The following is a 23,232-nucleotide window of genomic DNA, read 5'->3' as shown; positions in this document are numbered from 1 at the left end:
TTACATAGTAGCTTCTCATTGTCACAAGATTGTGTATTGATGAGAGCTGTTGTGTGTATTGCCAAACTGTGACAGAAATCACGTATCTTTTCCAAGCGTGTGCATTTAAAACTTTGCCATGCAAGACATCCTCTTCTCTGCTCGAGCCGCTTCCTCCCTCATCAACATTCAGAGCTCGTAGGTGCAAAAATCTGCAAGGCTTGTACCAATTAATGTGATTCTTGCTGCATGTTCGGCTTGTAAGGTTTAATGAAGGTGTTTGCCCTGAGCACATTGTGTTATACATGGTACGTTTAGTAGGCCCCTCCATTCTGACACAGTGAGTGCAGCGAAGGTGATTATGAAAAGTAAGATTTAGAAAGAAAGGAGATCATCATTCATATGTCTGCCTGTATTTTAACTAAAAGACGAAGCCGTTTATTTATTAAAAGTGAATTACATCCTATTTAGTCTGTTCTCTGTTTCCCTTCTTGATAGAACGCCACAGGAGTTTGGGAAATTACAGCAGAGACAGATTGAAACAGGTTTGTTTATCATTGAGGCCACTCAATAAAATGTATCCACTCATCACACCATGAGAGATTTATGATATAAGTGACCACCTGCCAGATGGAAACAGAACGTGCCACTCTCGAATTAAGTTGTTTTTCATCAGCTGATACAATAAAAACACCAGGCGGGAACATCAAGCGTAACACTCGACTCATTAATAGATATTTTACGCAAAGATGATGTAAATTGTTATAATTTCTTTGTGATATAATCAAACTTCCTCTGCTCTCTGGACCTATCCAATATAACTTATAAGTTTAAGTCACATTGGGGGTGTTGCGATATCTTGGTGTTGATATCTAAGAAATAAAATCGATCTTATGTCAAGAATAACACATGATAATATTGTCCAAGTCCATCGCCTGTTAAATAATTTCCATTTCTTTCTGTTCTCACTTATGATTCACACTCTTTGTTCTTTTTGTATGTTTTGGTACAGTTATGGTTACAGACTCTCTCTGTACCCACCTACACTCGTACTTTGAGTGTAATTCATTTGCCAAAAAAAGAAACAATACAGCCCGCAGTGACTGGAAGTTATGCTGAGAGCGGTAAGAGTGAACCGAAACAATAAAGTTTGCAGAGTCAGGAATAATCCTCCACCTGTGTGACCCTCTTTCAAATGAGTCTTTTAATCCATTGTTAATTTAAAAAATATGAATTACTGCGTTAACGTCAAACAAAGACATTAATTAAAATAACAATGCATGCAAATTAAGCTGCAGTGCAGGTTGTGCGGTTTCAATGTGGGAAACTTCAGTATGCGAACAGTAGGTCACATGTCTTATTATCTGCTGATGGCTTTTAATCAAGGGAAAGTAAACACTAGGTTTGATACGACAGGAGACAAGGTAAGGTAAAATGAATCTAGTTTTTTTGTTTGTGCTGCAGCGTGATCCAAATATTTAATTTGTTGTTCTTTTCTAGTTAAATTTGAAGTGTTGTCTAGCGGTTTCTTATATTCAGAGTTCTTCCAGGGAGGGATTAGTTTAATCTAATCTCACGTGATAATTACATAGAAGAAATCTATAAAGTTAGATCGTACATCTGAGGTTCAAGGAGTGCTAGGGAGTCCTGGTGAATCAGTCAGAAAGAGAAAGTGAACATGTTTCGGTATTTAACATGCCTGCCGCTTGATGGATGAATCAAACTCTCTTGGGAATAAAGACCCAATCTCAACCCTTGCCCTGTGCCAATTGATCTCCTTCTTGTCCCCAGCAGCAGGCACTGCGGCCGGTACGACCACCTGATTAAAAGGACAGTAATATATTTGATCACACATGTAACTGCATCCCTAATGAGCACACTGACTGATGTTGTGTTGCGTGCTAGCCCCCGCAGTCACCTCTGGCAATATACCTAAAGTGCATATTTTGGCGACGGCAGGATGTTCTCGTGCCTTTAAAAGACTTTGATGAATGCATGAGAGCATTAATGGGGTTCATCAATCATAGAGGTGTTGTAATCTCATGGCTGGCAACAAGGCTGTCATTAGAAGTGCAGATGAGCACTTCAGACGATGCTCCAGAGGAGAGAGTCTTAAAGAACGCAGTCTATGATTCATTCCACAATATAAACTTTGGGTATATGCAACGTATTAGTTATTTTCTTAAACGCCCTGGGACTAATAACAGCAAGGGTGAGAAGACTAAACGAGCACACACACTTCCGCGGTGGTTGCAAAACATTTTCAGCTTCAGCCTTAACAAATCGTGTCGAGTTCTTCCAATTAGCCAACATGGTTCCAGGCTTACCTGTGCCTCTTACATGTGACACGAGAGACAGATTTAAGGAGAAGATGGGAGGATGGGGGGGTTGTATTATCGAATGGGACACCCTGACTCGCTCCTGCATAATTTTGAACATCAATTACTCATGATCCACAGCAGTGGCACCTGTTAATGGCCTCATCGAGAATTCTTCAGGTCGTACTTGGTGAAAACGTGACACGGTACTTCTTACAGTGTGCCGTAGATCCGTAAATCTACAATAAACAGCAACACCGGAGGAACTAGGTGAATAAAAATCAATCAAATTATCGCTGAATTTGTTGTTATTATTAAATAAATGATGTGCTACACCTTCGAGACATTCATAACGGTTTAAAAAGGCATCATCATAGGCGGCGTCATGTTGCGCAGACGACAGTATCACTTGCTCCAAAGATCGGCGTGATTTCAATGAAGACTTCAGAGTGTTTTATTATCTATTAGTATTTGCTGCTGTCATGGTACATTTTCCCAATGGGGATCATTAATCCTTCATCTTATCTAACTGTATATTATGTTGTTATCTTGTCAGCTTTAGAGAGGAGTCACAACATTCGCAGCCCACTCGTTCCCTTCCTTTTAGATCTTAACAGTAAACCCCACAATTCATTTTGACACACGAGACTGTAGAAAAACGTGGATGTGGTGCTGTTGACGTCACAAATGCATGATTTTCTTTGACGGGACCTTGTAAAGCCTGATCTGGTTTATGTTTTCGGAGCTAGAACATCCAGTTTGGTTAACCTAAGAACTGTCAATCAACGCAAACACACAAGCCCTTCTTCATCAAGGTACATGTCTGATAATTAGCTATAAATCACTATCAACTCGTACTTGTAGTCGGCGCCATCTCCTCTCTACGCACGGTGTCTGAAAATCCAACACCATTTGCATGTAACACTTCAAATAACACACAAACACAAATCTGGTATTTTGATTGTTTCACTGACATCCCTCATCTCCTCCTCCTTAGCTCGGTCAATGTGTGCGCTCAGCTTTGATAACACCACTCCTCCAAGTCATCGGGGCTTTCTGTTCAAGACAGCTGTGATCTAATATGAGTGACATGCGGAGTAGTATTATCTCCAGGTGTATTCTGAGATGTTCTTTGATGTGAGGCAGCCTCCATTCTGTCCTCTGATCACAGCCATCTCAAGACAGATTAGTCGGCATCCATCACAAAGGGCGTAACAGAGGGAGCCTATGAGCTACAGCAGGGGAGGCAGAGCTACAGAATAAGCTTCTTTACCATTCAGAGGTGTGATTCGAAATCAGCTTTTATATTGGGGAGTGAATAGAGCAGCGCGGCGGCTACTGTTTTTGTGATGTTGGAAGACATCTAAATAGAAAGGAGGTTATTCTGAGATCACATCAGCTCAGTTGAGTAGTGATGCAAACGTCTTGTCAGCTAGAGACACAACTCCACCATCACCATAGAATCAATGGGATGGACGTGCAGTAACCCAAAAAAACATGCTCGAAAAATAAAAAAGAAAAAGGAAAAAGCATGAGCGCTGAGATGGTTCGATGGGAGTGAGAGGATGGAGTAGGGGTAGAGAAAGACTTGAAATCATCACATGCATATGGTGCCAAATTGGTCAGCTCATGCTTATATTTTCAGAGTAAAAAAGTGTCTACATAGCGTTATTGGATTTTTTGTTTTGGGGCAAATGCAGGGTGTATACATAAGTGTACAAAATGTGAAATATTCGGACTAGCTCATTGATGCTCTGGGCACAACTAAAGCACTGATGCACTGTGATAGGCACTTCAAAAAATCTAACTTTGACAAGTCAACAGAGATGAAATCATTGGAGGCAAATGAAAAATTCACACTCAGTAAAAATGCAGTAGGCTCCTGCATTGATTTTTCTTTTTTCGCTTTCTTGATGAGTTTGGCAGCCGTACAATCATTAAGGCAGTTTAGTTCATCGTACGATAAACAAACTCCTTAAAATTCAAGAAATCATGTCTGCAATTTCATTTCAGTGGCAGTTTTAAAAAAAAAAATCTCGTCGAGGGGGTGTTAGCTGCGCCTGCGTGCTTTCATCAGAAGTCGTGCCAAATGTGACATACAGTATGATGTGCTCGTCATGTGGAGATGCGTCGCGGAGTGGCGTTCCTCCGTTCCTCCGGCAGAGATTACAGTTGGGCCTCTGTAATAGCTCTGAGCAGGGAGGAGGATGACATGGCTCTTTGCATGCATGGGGAAAAAACAGCGTGTGGGTGAGAAGCATGGCACTAACATTACACATAAGTGGTTACTTACAGGTAGTAAGTGTAGGAGTGATAGGTTCTTCTGCCGATTGGGGTGGTGGTAGGATTTAAGCGGTGGAGGAGGGAGGGGGAGGGGATGGAATGAAAAGGAAAGAAAAAGTAAAAATATATTAATGTTTGAAAAAAGAGTAGAAATGAACAAAATCAGATATGGTGGCATACGTGGAGGTAAACTAGTGATCATGAGGGCAAAGGTGATCGCTTGGAGTCATGTCATGCTTTGCAAGGGGACGGGGGGGAGGGGAGGGGAGGGGGGCTCAGTATAGTTATGTACAGTAGAAACTCTCTAAGTGATATCGAGGCTGCTCTACGGTACGTGATGGCAAATCAGAGGCAACCCATCCTCTCGCTTAAAAACCAACCCCCTCCCTTTTTTATGAACACATAATTTTATACACCTATAAAAGAATTACCATATCTGACCTCGAAGGTGGAGACTTAATGAGCGGTTTGAATGTCTAAACACAACTCCGGCTCCCTGTTGGTAACGGCAAATTGCACAGAATTCAACCAATGAAGTCATCTCCATCTCTGGTTTGATTAAGGCTAATTGAAAACAATTCCATTACTGTGTGCTGATTTTCTTTCTATCTTTCTTTCTTTACACCCACCCACTGATCACTGCGCTACACAAACAAGGCCCGCTGGAGAAAATGAAGAATCTTATATTACAGTCAAAAATAAGAACAGAAGATGATTATTATTGTTATATAAATACACATCTATACCTTCCCACTCAGCTTCATCTACCCCATCTTCTGCACTGACCTTTACTCTTTCATTTAAGACATGCTTTCCAGTACGTGCTTAAGTTTTACTGTGAAATTCATCCTCGTGCTTCACAATCTTTGTTTGAGACTTGTGTCCACTAACGAAATCTCTCCAGAAACTGACATTGTGTTACTTCAAGCCTCGCTGGTCGACAAAAGGGGGTTGATATTTGCTGAGCTTTAGCTCCCCTGATTGCTGGGATATGTACAGAGGACCTCCCTCCAGTATGGGGTCCGGGGCTAATGTAAACTTAGCCCTCAGCTATGTGGCCATCCTCTTTCCTTTTTGAGCCTTTCATCATATTTTCTTTCTTATCTCCTCCCCCCCCCTCTCTCCATACCACAAAAGCCTCAAAAACACTTTTCCTATTCCCGCTCCAATGTCATTGAAGTGCTCGCGCATTTGTTTGAGGGTGCCGTGGAAACGGATTAATTTTTCATGGCACACTGTATCTCATGGCTGTAAACAGCCTTAATGGGGCGTATCATCATAATCAAATTAATTATTTACGAAAGACGCTGACAATACTACCGTTTGAGGGAGAAATATACAAAATGATAAAACAGAAACGGCTTAGTTGTGAGCACTCGGAAAAGTTCATCCTCAAGTAGTATTTCAACGAGTAAGAACAAAAGAAGCGTACCTTTTCTTCATGAGGAGCACCACTCCTAAGAAAATGATCACGAAGAGGAGGATGCCGGCTATGACCCCAGCGATCTTCACCGTGTGGTCCGTTTGTTTCTCCGGCTCTACGGCGTCAGGTTTGTGAGTGGCTGCTCCTGAAAAAACACAATTCATAAAGATCAAACATAGAATCGAGTCTACATGAAGCAAACAGCAGAGTGCACATCAATACTCCTGCAGGACTGAGCTTTATTAATCAATACACTGATATTCTGTGGAACATAAACATCAATACACAATAACTGGCTCGGAGTAATGTTTATTTTGACCATAAGTGACTCCATATTGTCCACCTTTAGCTCCGTCCTTAGTGGACATCAGCGCTCCGTGGATCAAGCTGCACTGCAGGAGATAAGTGCTCACCGTCTTTACCCTTGGTTAATCATGTTTGGGGCAAAATGGTTGCTGGGCTGGTGAAAAATGTAGGATGCAGGGCGGGAAAGATAATACCCAAGAAGATAAAAAAGCCTGAAATAACTAAAACATTAAATATCAGCTCAGGGAGGGAGATAGCCAGCGAGAGACACAAAGAGAGAGGGGGCTGTTTTAACAGCATGTGCTCCCTCGGAAGTGATAAGAAGCACTCTGAGGAAAGCAGCGTCGCTGGAATGACAACTGTCCACCTGAACAACACCATTATTCCTTGTCACCGGGGGTAAATTTAGAATGATAAATTGTTATGTCAGACAAATCTGTTAGGGCGTAGTTTCCTTCTCTTCTCAGCGTTGCCATTTTCTCTTCCTATCAAAAAGGTAAATATCTATCCCGGGCTGCTTGTGACATATTGTTCTTTCAACAGCCAGGCCCCTTTATTTAGATATAAGTTTTTAAAAGGCAGAGCTGTGGAGCGTTTTCTGAGACCGCTGACACATTCACAATCACGTCTGGACTGATGGAGCTGATTTTGTCCCAATATACTGTTAGAGGCTAATCTTACAGGAACGCTGTAAGTGACAAATCCCCATTTGAGCTGTGATTCTTGAGCTGTGAGTCAATATCCCTCCATTAAAGCCCCGGGAGAATTTGAGATTCACAGAAACAACAACAAGTGAGCAGAATTTTAATAGTTAAACTCTACACTCCTTCTCCAGATCTACACCTTCAGCACTCTTTTTGTGTGTTTACAGTTGTCACAACGGCGGCAACCAACACTTAATCTCCCAGAAATAATGAGAAATATTCATGAAAGGAGGGGGGATTAACTCCTGCCAAAAAAAAAAGAAAAATCTCCAATACTGACACATCAAATGACAATCGCACCTCAAACAGGTCTTTCATGTGAGAAGATGAAGGTAGAAGACAACGTCGACGAGTCTTTGATTTAATCACACTCATTCTATGCAAATAGCAGGACACTAAACAAACACACACACACACACACACACACACGTGCAATAATTTCACTCGTTTGTTTTCGGCTCAACTCAACCGAGACGGTCAGAGAATGTGCAGAAAGCTTCGGGTCCTGACCTGTTAGTTGGTTGTCACCGGCCGCTGGGGCGATGCGGATGTAAGGGGTTGTGAGCTGAGTCACGAGTATGGCGGCTGAGTAGAGTCAGTGGATCCGGGATTGCATGCAGTCGAGAGAGACGGAGAGAGAGACAGAAAGAGAGAGAGAGACAGAGAGAGAGACAGAGAGAGAGAGAGAGAGGCCACACCAACAATTCCCATCATCATGCAACACTGAGGTAGAAAAAAACCCATCACAGTATTAGAAAGCATTTCACAATTCCAAGTCAGCAACAGCAATCATGTCACACAAAAGTTCATACCTTTGTGAGCTTAATGTCGAACGTTTAAGCGTATCCCTTCAGGTGATAAATTGCTCATATGATCGTTCTACTTCCAAGTACAGGCCGTTTTACTTCAGCCTATAGATTGAGATATCTGAAACTCTATGAAAAAATCCATAGCGGAGCTGCATGCAAACTCCACAATGTACAAAGATTGTCGGGGGGCATGTGACAGGACCTCCCATAGCCCAGAACGGAGTGTGACTAGGGCTCCCTCCGGCCTTATCAATTCTGCTCCCGGATCAATGGTGCTTAGACTTCATCACCTTTAACGTGTGGAGCAGAACGTACAGGCAGCATAGCTAAGTACCTACAGACCTCAATGGGCACATAGGCTGCCTCCCAGTCATGGAAAAACACATGTTCTTAGTCAATGTATCGACCGAGAACATGTGGAGACCATATCACACTTTTTTTTTGTCTTTTATAGACACTAAAGCTCGGAAACTTAACGAGAGTGAGTGTCAGGATGTCGATTTTAAGCGAGTTTGTTAGTTCTCTGAAGTCGTGTGAGAGCTGTTACATCCGGCAAACATCACGAGTCACACAGTCTGATCTTTTCATACCTTTGGTTGCTACTCGAACACAGTCGATTTTGGTTTCCTGTACAGACATAAATTAAAAGAAGGAGAAGAGAATTAGAATTAGAGTTTATTATGACCGGCACAAAGACACAACACCTATCTAAGACGCCACGGTTACAACAAGACAGCTCGGCTAGTTCCACGCTGTCCCCCCCTCTCATCTGTTGAGCTCAATGACTGTGACACAAAAACGCAGTTAGGCGCGAGGGCCTACAGCACAGATTAGTGGTGCTGAGCTGCTGATTTGTCAGCCAACAGCGATCTGTCGGCAGCCCGCGGCTCAAGGTGGTCAGCCACTGTGGAGAAAGCAGAGCCCTGTGACAAGCGACACCAACCCAGCATGCAGGGCTCCAAAATGACACGTCAGGGAGCCTCTTTCTGAATATGTAATGGAGTTTCAGCTCAGGCTGACAACAGCCTTCAACAACGTGGAAAAAAAAACCACACACGACGACGACAACAACACTGCTCTCGCTGTTGGCAAAGAAGTTTGTTGTCAACAATGGTCTGGAGAACAGCAAAAAAAAAAGGACACAGACAGGAACGGCGAGGCAATGAGTAATACAACACAAAAGACACGAGTGCTGTGTCCCTGTCTTTGACCCAGCCAAGCTGTCCAATGAGCAGTGAGCACACATGGGAGGGACGGCGTTTAGAGGCCACGAGAGGAATAATGAAGAGAGAAGGAGAGAAAAAAACATTAATGTGATCCCAGGTGCATGTGTATTCACATTACTGCAGCTTTTAAAGCTGTCCGATGGTTCCTTTGTGAGAGGAAACATTGAGATTAGATTTTTATTTGAATAGAAGGCTACAACTAAATTCTAGGTATGGATAGCACTCACCTTTTCTAAGTGCTAATTTTATTTAAGAGGCCCAAACAAACATAATTAGGCATTAATTAAAGCTTGCAGTTCTACCTCTCTATTGACGCTGACGGCTTGATGAAAGAGAGTGCATTTGGCCATTGTAAATCAAAACACTGAATAGAAAGTCAGAAATGTCTCCATCACATAGCCGGAGCTTTATTCCGCGTCAACAAGGGACTCTTTCATTTTGTTTGTTCGGGGGAAGAGTGCTATCAGCCGATTCATACCACTCACTGATTCGCCCTGGAAAAGCTTCAGACCTCCAATGCTTCACTCTCAAGAGCAAACTCGCTAATTGGATTCAGCCCTGCCACACGTGCGATTTCTATTGCCTCCTTAAAGACGTGCTGGTGTTACTCAAGGAGGCTATTTATGGTGATTCTCATTCAGGACCACAATCAGTAGGGCTCCATTGAGCTGTCTGCCACGGCACCGTTGGAGGGAGGGCCCCGCCAAGTGCCACTTGATGACAGAGGCTTCGACCTGCGCGACCGGCAACCCTGTTGTTGTTGCCTGCCTCCCACACTTAGACGCCGCTGGGACGATTGCCTCCCTTAAATGCCGTTGATCAAAGGCTTGTCTGGCATTTGGCGTGAAGCTCCATTGGAGAAGGCAGGAGACCAGGGCAACAGTAATGGAGGGAGAGTGCCTGTCACCGCACAGAGCTCTGCATTCCCGGCTTGACCCTGCTGTAGCCTATTAAGGGTGCAGACAGTGCTGTTGGTGCACCCCACCAGAGGCCAAATGCAATTGTGCTGCATGTGTGAACAGTTACTGTGTGGAGTCAGGGATTTCTGTGCTCAGCCACTTTAGTCCCTTTCGGTCACAAAGTCAATCAATCTGTCAGTCAGCTTCTCATTAAACCCACCATAATATTTAGCATTAAAGAAGAAGAAGGCATGGCAGTATGCTGCAGTACATCCTCCATAAAAGAGCTCGAAACATAAACTCACTTTGCGTTGTATGCATTTCTACTCATGTCAGTGCTTGTAGTTCATTAAATTAAGCACACAAATTTGACATTCTCTCTAGTTGGCTGATCTAATTGTTTACTTGCTGAGTTGAGACGGTGTACTGTACATATTATTAGCACAGCACTGTAAGACACGCTGTCAAACAAAGAAATGTCACCCTGGCACAAAACACACAACATACAGCGTGTGCTCGAGGAAGTCAGACTCAATTGTTTTCTCTCTTCATGAACGGCGGTGTAAGAAGTACTCAAATCCTTAAGTACTAATACCAGAATGATACTCTATTACAAGTCTTGGATTTAAGATGTACAAATTATGGAGAGTATAAAAATATTTTGCCTTATATCTAAATAAACTATTTTACACAGTTCTGTAGTTTAATCTGTAACGTCACATCATATTCTATCAACTTTTATAAGCTTATGTACCATTGTACGTTTTATATGTAAAGTATTCATCTGAAAACTAGCTATTTCTAACTATATGTCCCTTTAAAATGCAGTTATTTAGATGTATAAACTGTTAAACTGTTCGTTTTTCCATGAAGAGATCATGCAGATTTTTCCAATAATGTCTCATTTGTACTTTTGCAACTTAAAAATTGCACGAGCAGCACGAAAGCTCCAGGAACACCCACCCCGTTGGCTGTGCTGACAGCCTGGTAGTAGATACTGTAGCTTTTCTGAGGCAGCAGAGGGGCGTTCCAGTAGCCGTTGTAGGTCTTGTTGTCCCCCACAGTGAAAGGCTGTGGCGAGTGGATGCCAGCTGCAGGGAACTGAGCAGTGAAGTAGTACTGGGAGTTCAGGAGCGTGGCGTTCTGGAAGTGAATGGGAACTGGGTAGCAGCGCAGGATTTCTGCTGTGCCTCGTGCTCTGCGTGGACGTTCCTCCTCCACCACCACCTGGTACGCACTGCAAACACAGGATACAAACAGAATGAAAAGACTCCAACGGGCCAAACGGGCACTCGCAGAATACTATTGGCAATGCAGGCATTTTCTATTTTGCCTGTTAGCATTACAAAGTGTAGAGAAAAGAAAAGAAAAAAAAACCTTCTTTATGAATGGCACAGAAATGAATGTTAAAAAGCTCCAGATCTCAGAGTACACCAAGTCTCTAGAAATTATTCTTTATTTAGACACCACACAGAAGAGATTTTTTAAATACATTTCTCATGCAGCCGTTAAAAGTTTGAAATCAAAGTACTATGATGTATGTGCGCTCATCTCAGGATACATAAATAATGACGTTGAATGTGTGTGAACATTTAGGTCCCTGGTGGTGTGTGCATAAAGTCAATAGAAACAGAGATTAACCTTTAGAGTCTAGAGGAGATCTGAAAGAAAGCACAACATTTCGAAACCTTTCTATGATTTATTTTGACGGATAAGAGGCAGAAAACAAGCTGCGAGCTAGAATTGATTAGCCTAGGCGCTGCTACATGGGGTGAAGCAGTTATAGGAAGAGTAAGAGTGTGAAGCCTTTAGCAATAAGATAACAAGAAGAAAGAAAGTAGTTACACATCAATCACATTAATATACATTTCAATAACCGTGCTCATTTGCAATATATGTTTCCTAAATAATCAAATAAAAACTCCAGAACGAATTCTCAAAGTGAACAGGCTCAAAACTACAGTGCGAGATAAATGAGCGGTGACATGCGGACAGGCCCTGACGTTATTTGCATTTTCATTATTCAACAACTGAAAAGGTTAACGGCTCTTTCCATTTCCTCTCTCTCCGTCCGAGCCTTGCGTTTAAGCTGGATCAAAACTGCAGCCCTCTGTGCCTCTGACAGAGATGACATTGTCTCCGAGCGGGCCACTTAGCTCGAGGGGGAGACTGACTGTCTTATAGACGCTCACGTTAGTATGCATCTCGCATCCACCTGTTAAATCTATTGAGTCGCTGAGTGACAAAGAGTCTGTTTACAGCTGCCACGGAGAATAACCAGCCGTGATTAGAGAGTAGCGTTCCATTTCCAACAGAGTCATGCAAACAACGAGTTATTTTTGCAGAAGACTGCTCGATGAATGAATGTATGACAGAAATGCACACTGGGTCTCTGGTTTTGGTTGGATGGTTTCTGACTTTAGCACCTTTTTTTGTTACAATAAGATAAGATGAATTAATAAATAAATGATTTGTGCATTCTTGAGGCATTTTTTTGTACTTAATTTTTTAACCATTGGTGGCGCTATGGAGCAAATTTGAAGAGAGAGTCATTTTATTTGTAATATGAACGATCACGTGAGCGATGCACGATATTATTCCACCGAACGGCAGCTGGAGGTTGCAACTGAGTAAAGTGGAAGGCTGTATGCTGTCAAAAGAAATGGATGTAAACACTGTATAAGCCCCCCTTGACACATGGTATTAATATCAGATCTATATCTGGATACGGTGACAACCAGTCCATGCATTTACACCCGGTATCTGGTTATGTCATTCGTTTTTACAACATGTAGCTTTTGTTGTACGGACTAAATTTATTCCACTACCTTCACATGTGGTCTGGCTGATCCAGTTGCATTATGATCTCAATGCATTCTGCATGTAGTTACACCTTGACATTAACAAATGCAGATTGTTAAATTAATGCCAAGTTTAAAAGGGCCGGCGTGTACGATTTAGTGGAATCCGGCAGTGCAGTCGTGGATTGCAGCCCCCTCTACTCACACTGCTGGATGTGAAACATCTGCCTTTCTAGAGGCAGTGTTTGTTTTGTCTGTTCTGGGCTATTACTGTAGAAACATGGTGATACAACAGGTACACAGCATACAAAAAAAAAAAATAGTATTCTTATTTTCAAGTCCTTCCTCCACCCTAAAATAGTTTTCCAATTTATTATCTATCATTAACAAACAATTCGATCATTGCGAAGCATTCATATCTATCAAATCATTCATTTAACTGTACTATGCCATGTAAAATGACAATGGCACCATATGGAGCTCAAGTGACCCTGAAGATTTCTTTTCTTAGCTCACATTATTAGAACAACAAATGAGAAAAAAAACCATCTGCACTGTAGTGGCTGTACTCTTAAGCTGTACAGTCGCAGTACAAACAGCCCCGGAGATGATCAATTGTTCCCCGCGGTTGGTACTGGATGATTAAGTGTCCCCTAGTGTGTACAGCATGTGCTCTTTAACCCTACAGTTTATCATAAGGTGCTTGCAGTGTCATTAGAAAATCCCCCTTTGCTCCTGGTGGGTGTGTCCCAATTCCTCGGGGCTCTCCCATTTAGTGCTGGGTTGGGAGGTGATGAAATATCTAATCCTGCTGAGAGTCTGCAGAAGAAAATCAACCTTTAATTACTGTCCCCTATTGAGAGCAGAGGTCAAAGGGCACGTGGAGATGGTACGTGGGAGCCCCTTAAGTAGCTGCAGAGCTGCAGAGAAATAAGTGATGAGGGGCCCTCAACCAAAACGCTGCAGATCTGATGAGCGCTATGATGGGAGCGGCTGTCAATCATATCACAGCACTTGACGGACACACGATAAGCATTGTTTGAGGAGAAACTTCTTTTTTCATTTTCAGCTACGTCTGGTACAAATTATGGCCACAATAATGTCTTTGTTTTTGCCTTGCTGTAGTAATGTACACTATCTCAGAGCTTACCCATATTAGTACTTTATATTCCAAATCAATCTGCAGATAGGGAAATCAAAACAAAAGCTGGCTCCCTCCCGGGTGGCTTCTTATGATATGATGATGCGGCTGTGCCATGACTTAATGATAGACGCAGTGTGAATAGGACTTCCTATCCTCGGGCAAAATATCAAGTGCCAAAGGCTATGAGGCTCCAAGGGTAAGAACGTTTGTAATGTGGAAATCTGAATCGCTATTTCTCATCCTCTGAATATTCACTGCAGCGAGGAAAGCAGCTCACAATACGTTTTCAATTTAATAAAAATGTTTTGTTCATCTCTTTAAGTGATAGCGACAATAACGCGCACTTAAATGGTTTCTCTTAAAGCATTTCTCGGCAGTAACTTGCCGTTTGCCTATAAAATATTTAATAAGTACCCCTCCTCTGTGTTATACACATATACTAATTTCACCTCAACTGCTTATGAAATATAAAACTGACTCAAGAGTTTAATGATGGCAATTTAAGAATGCAACGATTCTGGGAGTTTTTTTTCTGTAATTACTGCTGTCACGTCAGTGTGCCTTTGAGCAGCTGACACCTTGTCACTACATGCCGAACTCACAGTTTACATTATGAGTCAGTTTGACAGACCAGAGTCATTTTAGTCACATTCTTGATTTAGCATGACGTGAATGAGCAACGAAAAAAACCCAACAAACAACACAGAAACACCAATGCCTCGACAGCGAGAACAAAGAAAAAACAACTTTATAGATTATGTTTAATTTGATCTGATGCCAACCAGAGAATTGATACTCGCATTCGTGCTGATGACGATAATTTACCAAAGCAGAAGTAGCAATACCACAGTGTAACAATACTTAAGTGAGCAAAGTAAGTTCTGCGTTTAATGTTACTTCGGTACAAGGATCATCATGCTGGATGACCTCTGTTAGCGTCACAGTCAGAGGTTGCGTGCAAATGTCTCACTGTCCGTCATTTTCACAAACGGACATAAAAATTCCATCATAATCTTATTACTCCTTTAATTTTTTAACGATAATGTAGTGGCAAAATAGTAAAAGTAATAGAAGGTTAAAGGGTTATTTTATATTTTATATTTGGTCAAGTGTTTGTTGTACTATTTGAGTTTGTAATAAACTTATATTATATAAAAGATTACCCGTCTCGAGAGTAGTCTATCTAATAGTGTTAAATTTTCAAAACATAACATTTAATATACAGATTATGTATTTATTAGGACATGGAGAGAACAACGGCCCTGTTTGGTTACTGTTCATGTCGACATCAAACGAAGCAGATTAATGATTTTTATCACGTTGTTTGTATATTAACTTATTACCCAGAAAACATATTTGCTGTTGCAAATTAGTCACATATAAACGTAATATCTAGGAAGACGGGGCTGCCCTGTAACATTAAGCTGCCGCTGGCTGATAAATGTCACCAGTATTACTTGCTTGTCCTTCATCCTCCACCTCTTCTGTCGCTCGTTTATGAACCACATCACAATTATCGGGTGTTCTAAAGAAACTTTAGACAGTCGGCCGCTGTGATAATTTGCTACATAGCTCGGCTATATAGTCTAACAATGTGATGACTAAAGCTGGAGAGACAAGTTAATTAATACGCACACACAAATGTTAGTTACTAGGTGGTAATAGCCAGCTAAACCCTCACGAAGATACAGCTCATGGATTAAAAGGAAACCCCAGGAGAGGAAACGAACGAACGGAAAGGTGCATAATTGCACTTAATTCCAAAAGTGCTGAAACGCTCAACTTCTCTACCTGAGCAGAAGACGGAAAGACAAGGAGAGAAAGAGGGATGAGGCTGTACGAGAAGAACGCTATAAGCTGTTAAAAGTGGTCTGCCAGAGGGGCCGGCAGGGCAGACCGGCATTCCTGCAGCAGCGGTGCAACCTGAGCTGACACCAATTAGGCCTCCTCCAGCCTCGCTGCCCGATAGATTTCAGCTCTGCCGCCATGTGACGCCAACCAATTATGGCGGATTGACTCGGAATCGACTGGATTGTGACCTGAAACTCAGATTTATTTTTCATGTGGGCTGATAGGAGGAGAACTCCAGGCTGTTTGAGCCGATGAGAGAAGGTGTACGGGGAGCATTTCAATCACTGCCTCGCACACTCTCTCTCTCTAATACCAATTGGTTGGCTCTATATGCCTATATGCCTGATTTAAGAGCGGTTGTAAGTAACACACTTCTCCTGACCCAGCATCCCTCCCTCCATGTGTCGGTCTTCTCACTCTTTATATTTCCCTGGTGTCCATAAAGCTATAAAGCAAACAAATTAGAAGGTGCCATAGATTACATTTGCCATTAAATCGTAAAAAGCAGTGAGTTGTGTCACGTTTAGGCACAGCTATTAGGGTTTGCTATGCCGCGATCAAAGAAAGTTGGTGCTTATTTTAGGACTGTAGAAAATCACTTAACTGATTTCAGGCCATGGCTGAGTACAGATAATCTGATGCTAGAGGGTACAAACTACACTGGAACTCCTCAATATGTTTCTTACAATGCCGGAAACTGCTGTATTTTATAGTTTTTTTCTGTTTATCTATGTGTGTGTGTGTGTGTGTGAGCTCGCTCGAGGCAAAGGTTATGGCAGGAAAAGAGAGAAGGGCTGATTTTGTGCTATGAATGATAAGGAAAGCATCCAAAATCATTTATTTCTGCAGAAGCATGTAAACATTTATTTCGATGCCACGGAGTGAGGAGGCGTATTCTGGCCCTGACGATGGGCAACATTGCAAACATTAGTTAAACACGACATGACTGATAGACAGTTCACTAATCCTCTTAAAGGAACAGTGGTCCCCTCTGGTAAAAACTGTTCCCGGCTACGCGTGTCGTCCTCAGAGATTAGAAGCCAAATCCAAGTTGGAAATGTTATACCGATTAGCAATTACACAAATATGAAAAACTGACTGCTTTCCTTAACGGTGACAATGTCTGCCCAGCTCCATCTGAAATAAGATTTGACTTCAGCGTGACTGCAGGATGCCGGAGTGAAACGGACGTTCGCCGTCTGTTACGTCTTGATTTTTTCATAACCCGGCACTATCGTGTGATCTTCCAGTGGAGCCCGCCACCCACCCCCTTCCCGTATTACAGCAAAACATCTGCTGTTTGAAACTCAAATGTCTGGAGCTCTATTACCTCCCAAACCCAATCAGCATGCGAGATTGCGTTATCAAATCAAGCCTTCATGCTGTCTCTGCTCTGTAATGCTTCGAATCAGTCTTCTCCCTTGTCAAATCCCTGTTTCATAGGGGGCTTTAAAACTGATTTCATAAAGTGTTCAATTTCAAAATGAGCTACCCACCACTCCAGAAAAGTGATGGCTACTCTTGTAACATGAGCGGTAGCATAAAAATTAAATCTAACTATGGTGTGAAATTCATGTCTTTGCTTGACAAAATGCAAACTCTTCAATAGACTTGATCAGCTACACTATGTTTCCAAGTTTTTTTGACTTCAGGGACTCTTTTCCAGTACGGTAAACATTTCTTTATATGTAATCAGTGATGCATCACCACCACATATGCCCTGTGGTTCTCAAAGTGCTTCAGGTATGCCCGAGAAATGTTGACAACCCACCGTGCTACAATTTTAATCAATCGGTAACAATGATAGGGGAAGCAACTAATAAAAGAGGGATCCAAGTTTAATTTTAGTGAGATTAAGGTTAGTATGGTGGCATTAAAACACTTTATTTACACTATACAAGTCATATTTAGTTAGTTTAACTTAGTATGAGCCCATGTCTTCCCCTTGGTCATCCAGGAACCAATGCCTCAAAACCAAGACATTAGATATGTTATGAAATGTTGTGAAATGTACAAAAACAGACTTTAGATCCCAACAGACTCTGCTTAACTCAGCTCATCTGAATGGAAGCTACTTTCACCTTGGATTTTTTCAAAAGGCATTTCATGTCACTTGAGGTGGAGGTGAAAAAACACCTTCAAAAAAATCCTGCCAGCATCTCATTTCAAACCTGCATCATAATCTCCCCTGTTTGCTGCCCTCCGCAAAACCTCCTTTTCTTTTGCAATTCATATTTTTTGACACGCATGAAGGAACTATAGTGTCCTTTACGTCCTGCGAGATTTAAGAGAAGTGACGAGGTGGGGAAAGAAATGTATACCTCGAAGTTTAGATTTGGAGAGGCTGTGCTGTGATCAAAGGATGCCTCAATTAGTGTTGAGGTGCATTTGTGCAACGTGCTGAACTCTGAGCTGATGAATGGTGCTGATTTCTTTTTTTAATGGATTTTCTCGAGCGTCTCATTAAACATAAATGATCCTTAGAACTAAACGTCTGTAACAAAACACATGATTTAATAATAAAGTTCATACTAAGGGGATTATATTGGAAATCAACATATTTTAGGTTGTAAAGCATTAGTGCAGCGACATCTCAGCTCAGACAGACAGATTAAAGCGGGTCTCAAACTAAAGTTTATATCCCCAAAGACAAATCTCTTTCATCTGGTCACAAGGTGAGCGAATGCCTTCTGGCGGTAAACAAAAGAGGAGTCCAGCATGCTAAATCAATGGACGCTCCCATTCACGACACTCTGTTAATTATAATTAGGGGTTTGTAATTAGCCCGCTGAAAGAATGGCAGCCTGAGTAAGGCCTTCTGAATTGTACCTGAGAGAAGATTAAAAAAGCGATCGCTCTGTCTTTCTTGCTCAGGCCTCTCGATTTGGTGCTGGGGCAGCTGCACATACGGTAAACATGAGCTGACAAGCCTGACTAAAGATCTCAGGGCTGCAATCTTTAAAGGACTCAGATGAGTTGATAGTGTAAAATTGAGTTTTACAGCAGGCACAAGTGTTCAGTACTTCTCACATCTCAGGGTCCTGGTGGATGAAAACTGTTGTAACACGACAACTGTGTAAGATTTTGGAGCCTCTATTTATAGAACATGGCAGAAATAGAACACAGCATGAGTAACTAATGCTTTCATTAGTGTATAATCACCTGAAAATAATAACCATTCTAATTTTGCTGCCTTACAATGAGCCTTTAACATCTACAGAGGGTCCTCCACCCGTTTTGAACCATCATATTTCTACAGTAGCCCAGAATGGAAAAACAAAACACTTGCTCACGATCGGGCCTTTTTGTATTTTCGTTGTTTGTCCTTCATGTTAGGAAGGAGAGGGTGACGTAAGGTGGTTGCAATCTCTAGATATCACTAAATCATACACACTAAAAGAGTTTTGCCCCCCAGATTCAATCAGATGCCCGAAACCATTCAACATGTACTGCCAACTTCAGACATGATCCCTCACTGGCTTCCCACTGCTGAATATGTTTGATGGAGCCAAGTCAGAAGAAATCTTGGCTGGGGCGTTTGTTTGTCTTTTTACTCTGTGCAAGTTTCCACATTGTAACTGTAACATTTAATACTGTATTTAGTGTTTACTCATATCAAACTGTTCATACGGTCACAGTTTATTCTATATTTTACAGACTGTACATCATGCACGTTACTCTGTTTGGATGCTAAACTGTGTTTTGATGTCTCTGCTTGGACTCACTGTGCAATGATCTAAACTACTTTGGGAAGACATTATTAGGCAAAAACAGATGACTCTACATACAGAGTAGCTTCAACTTTCAAACAAATAAAGTACCTAAATCCCTTAGTGTATTGCTAAAATTATAACTTACAGTATGTTGGTTGGAAATATTACAAAATGTTGACGTTAGATGGAAATGAAGAGACTGCTTATCTAAAAACTGTAAATGTATTGACCGAAGAGTGTTACAGCTCCACAAATAACGTTAACAAAAAGATGATCAAGCATCAAGCATCACCCGACTGCTTTGCATTTAAACAGAGCGGCTATAATGCATCCCTCATAGCTCACTAATAAATGCAGAATCAAGCAGGGAGGATTCCTTCATTCCACAGAAGCCTGTGGCGACTTGGGCAGGCCGCTACATAAAAGACATGTAGAGGAAAAGAGATCCTGAAGCTAGCCTCAGCTGCTCCTGGTTTTTGTTCTCATCTTCAAAGGCTGCGCTGCTTCTTCTTTTTTCACAGGATCAAAATCCACAAGCAAATAAAGCTCAGAAAATGAGATACGCGCGGTAAGGTACTGAATTCCCTGGCAACATTCCTTCGCGGTCGGGTATTGATAAACACAAGCTCTTTGATACAATTCTTTGTAGCTGATTGCGGCTCCTGGTGTTTTAATATGCTGTTTTGTTGTACGCCGTGCGGCGTGTGCGCCCTTATTGTGAAAAACCTACCTCACAGGTGCACCTCTGCTTTGGGCAGGTTTAAGCAGTACAGTGACTGTGCTGTCTGTTTGGTTCAGAGAGGTCTCCTGGTCGTATGCCGGCATGGAAGGAGCTAAAAGGGAAGAAACAAAACAGAGAGGAGGTGTTAGTACACTGCAAAGTTCAAAACTGTTCACATTCGGTACATCAAGTCTCTTTTTTTTTTTGTGTAGAGTCACTCGGCTCGGCAGTAAATAGACAAAAAGCAAAGGCACTTACTGCCTCTCGCCTTTATAGCAACATAATCATAATCATTTGTCACAGTAACACGAGAGGAGCGAAACATTTGCTGCTGTCAGGAAAGAATTCACAGAAAAGTCAGAATAAGAAACTGTAGACAGTAAGAGGAATCGCCAACCAGCCTCATGAGCATCATTTAAAATCAATTCCCGTTTTTATTAAGAATGACCAGTCGTGGTTTATTGAAAACTAAAAGCACAATTTGTCTTTGTCCAATCAGGGAATTTTGCTAAATCTAATGTAATAGACAGACCAAAATTGCACTGAAATCAATTTACAGAAACCACCTATCTGGTTCAGTGATAACTGATGTAAGGTATTCAAGCTCACACATACGTGGTGGATCATATTCGTCGATTTTTTTAAACTTAATTTAATGTATTAGAGAGCAGATGGATAGGAGTTTTCCTCTGAGACAAAAGAGTAAAGTAAAAGCAGTCCTATCTAACGTCGGAGTAGAGTTTCCATTCACACATTCGGACATAAAGACCTCCACTGCACTCACTAGCCGTGCTGTTGACCCCACTGACCTGAAATCTTGGTGGTGAACTGGGTGATGACAGGGGGGCCGTAGCCCTTGGCTGTGCTTGCGCGCAGGGTGAAGGAGTACGTCGAGCCTGGGTAGAGGCCTGTGAACATGTGGGTGGTCTCGTTGCCCAACTTCACTACCTTCCCACTCTGGTTGGAGAGGTCCAGCTCGGGGTCAAAAGAGCTCACTGCCTTGTAGGAGATCTAGAAAGAAAGGAAATGAATATTCTGATAGTGTCCGCTGGTACTCTGCACTCAGCTCTCCTCGGCCGGGGAGGATTTGTATTCATTCAATGAAAACGTTTTATGTCGGAGGCATCCAAGTGGCTCGGCAAAGCTGAAACATTTACTGTACTCACAGTGTTGAGGTTTACTATCCCACTCATGGTGCAGAGAGTTAGCCCGTCTCGTCCCCCTTTGCACTACTCAGTAATACCAAAAGCCACAAGACAATTTAAAAGAAAGTCTTTGTGTGTACGCTTCTGAATAACCGGCTTAATTAGGTATACTTGGACAACTGAGTGGAATCCACTGCGATAGCTCTGGAGGGTTGGGGCTAAACACAACAATACAAAGATATTTTATCCTTTAACAATATGAATACACATGTAAAATTAGCAAAATTAACAAAACCTAGCTAGTGGAAATGACAATACATTTCTAGAATTTTGGGTGGATTGCAATCAAATTTAGCAGAGGCATTAATGTTTCCCACCGGATGGATTGCAATAACTTTGGTGGTCCCTTAATTTTCAGTTCGGCATCATTAAAATGTTTAATTTGTTGGTTTATTACCAAAACTGATGACAGCCTCAGTTCTACTTTGTGTTGCCTGCTAAACTAAAGAAGGTGAACATGAACATTTTATGTGTTTAGGACACAGACAGTACAAAACATGGACATCATATGAGAATCTGCTAGCTCCCGGCTGATCTAAAAATGGACAAAGACGTGGATCGTTGGTGGACCTGAGGCGGGCTGGTTGCTCAAACAAGCCTGAAACAGCAGCACCCACCTGTAAATCAGTGGCCATACTGTTAATTCTGCAGAACTAAGCCTGGAAAAATAATTGGAACTTAGAAATTAGCTATAGAGACCAAAACTGTTTTCTGTACCAGGCTGTACACATGTTTATTTCTGCATTTTAACATGGGGGCTTATGAAGATTGACTCATTTTATAACCAGCCTCAAGTGGCGGTTTGAGGAACTCCAGTTTTTGAGACTTCTGCATTGGCTTCACTTCACAGCCACAGAGGTTGCCACTTAATTTAATTTATATTTATTGTACAACAATATGATGTGATTATATTACCGTATCATGTTGAATTAACTGACACAATATTGGGAAAAGCCTCATATAATGAAGTCCAAAAAGTCCCTATATTGACTTCTCCATCTTCTCTGCACTTCTCAGTTTAGCCAAATGCCACAGAGCAATATTTAAGTGTCGAGAAAAGATGCTCTCGCCTCATGTGTGAGCGTCTTTATGTCAACAAGGCTTTATGCCAGCATTTCCCAAATTACTGATGTACAAAAGGTCTATAGAGAGGAGCTGTCTCACTTCAACTGTAAAAGCAGAGGTACATAGTATTTTTCCTCCAAAGCTGATGCAGGCTTGTGGTTTTCAAGGAGAGAGGAAATGCACTTAATGTATTCCTTCACCATTAATAAACACAGGGAGCTCTGGAGGGAAGCATTAAGGTGAGTGTTTTTGCTAATCTATTTTGAATAACTGTAAAGTCCCACTTTAAGAAAATGCCTCTGCTCGTCGAGGAAAACCTCCATTATAATTCCAATTAAGGAACACAAAGGGAGTTAGGAGTGCTGCATAATTTGTGTCCATCAAGTTTTGAAATGCTTGGAGGCCTTCTCATTTAGTCTTTGTCTGTGAAATTAGTCTGTGATGCCAAATCCTATATCATAACATTTCAGGAAGAGGGAGAGCAATTTGAAATGACTCATCAACACTGGGCACATGGACAAGTTTTTACAATTATAACGGAACTGACGGGGAAAAAAAATAAAATAATGGGGAATATTTGAGCAATTCATTTGGGGTTATGTAACTATTACTTGATCAGATATATTAAGCTTTTTTTAGTTTCTATCTGAGGGAGGTAAATGTCTAATTTATGATTCATAAAATATAAATCTCTGTATAATCTCTGACACCTTTATTCGTGAAATAATGAAGAACGCCAAATAAGATGTCACACGTGTGAGTAAAATGATGAACTGGAACAGAAA

The 23,232-nt window shown here is 41.7% G+C and overlaps 1 protein-coding gene across 13 annotated transcripts in view; it reads right to left on the bottom strand.

The window, feature by feature from the left end:
- The window catches only part of LOC104934399 (protein tyrosine phosphatase receptor type M), a 152,020-nt gene that overhangs the window by 43,898 nt on the left and 84,890 nt on the right, over nt 1–23,232 (bottom strand). For 9 of the 13 annotated variants that reach the window (XM_027290399.1, XM_027290370.1, XM_027290379.1 and 6 more), the window contains exons 10-16: nt 20,987–21,188; nt 20,187–20,289; nt 10,911–11,184; nt 8,413–8,449; nt 7,524–7,598; nt 6,013–6,148; nt 4,591–4,620 (exon numbers count right to left, since the gene is read on the bottom strand). In XM_027290399.1, coding sequence (XP_027146200.1) covers nt 4,591–4,620; nt 6,013–6,148; nt 7,524–7,598; nt 8,413–8,449; nt 10,911–11,184; nt 20,187–20,289; nt 20,987–21,188 — 857 coding nt within the window. The remainder of the gene's footprint in view (nt 1–4,590; nt 4,621–6,012; nt 6,149–7,523; nt 7,599–8,412; nt 8,450–10,910; nt 11,185–20,186; nt 20,290–20,986; nt 21,189–23,232) is intronic. The other 4 variants (XM_019257780.2, XM_027290410.1, XM_027290408.1 and 1 more) reach the window with 1 other exon arrangement.

Source organism: Larimichthys crocea, chromosome II, assembly GCF_000972845.2.
Source record: "Larimichthys crocea isolate SSNF chromosome II, L_crocea_2.0, whole genome shotgun sequence".
NCBI lineage: Eukaryota > Metazoa > Chordata > Actinopteri > Sciaenidae > Larimichthys > Larimichthys crocea.
Note: the sequence above shows the minus strand (reverse complement) of the source record. Positions and strands in the feature narration are given on the sequence as shown.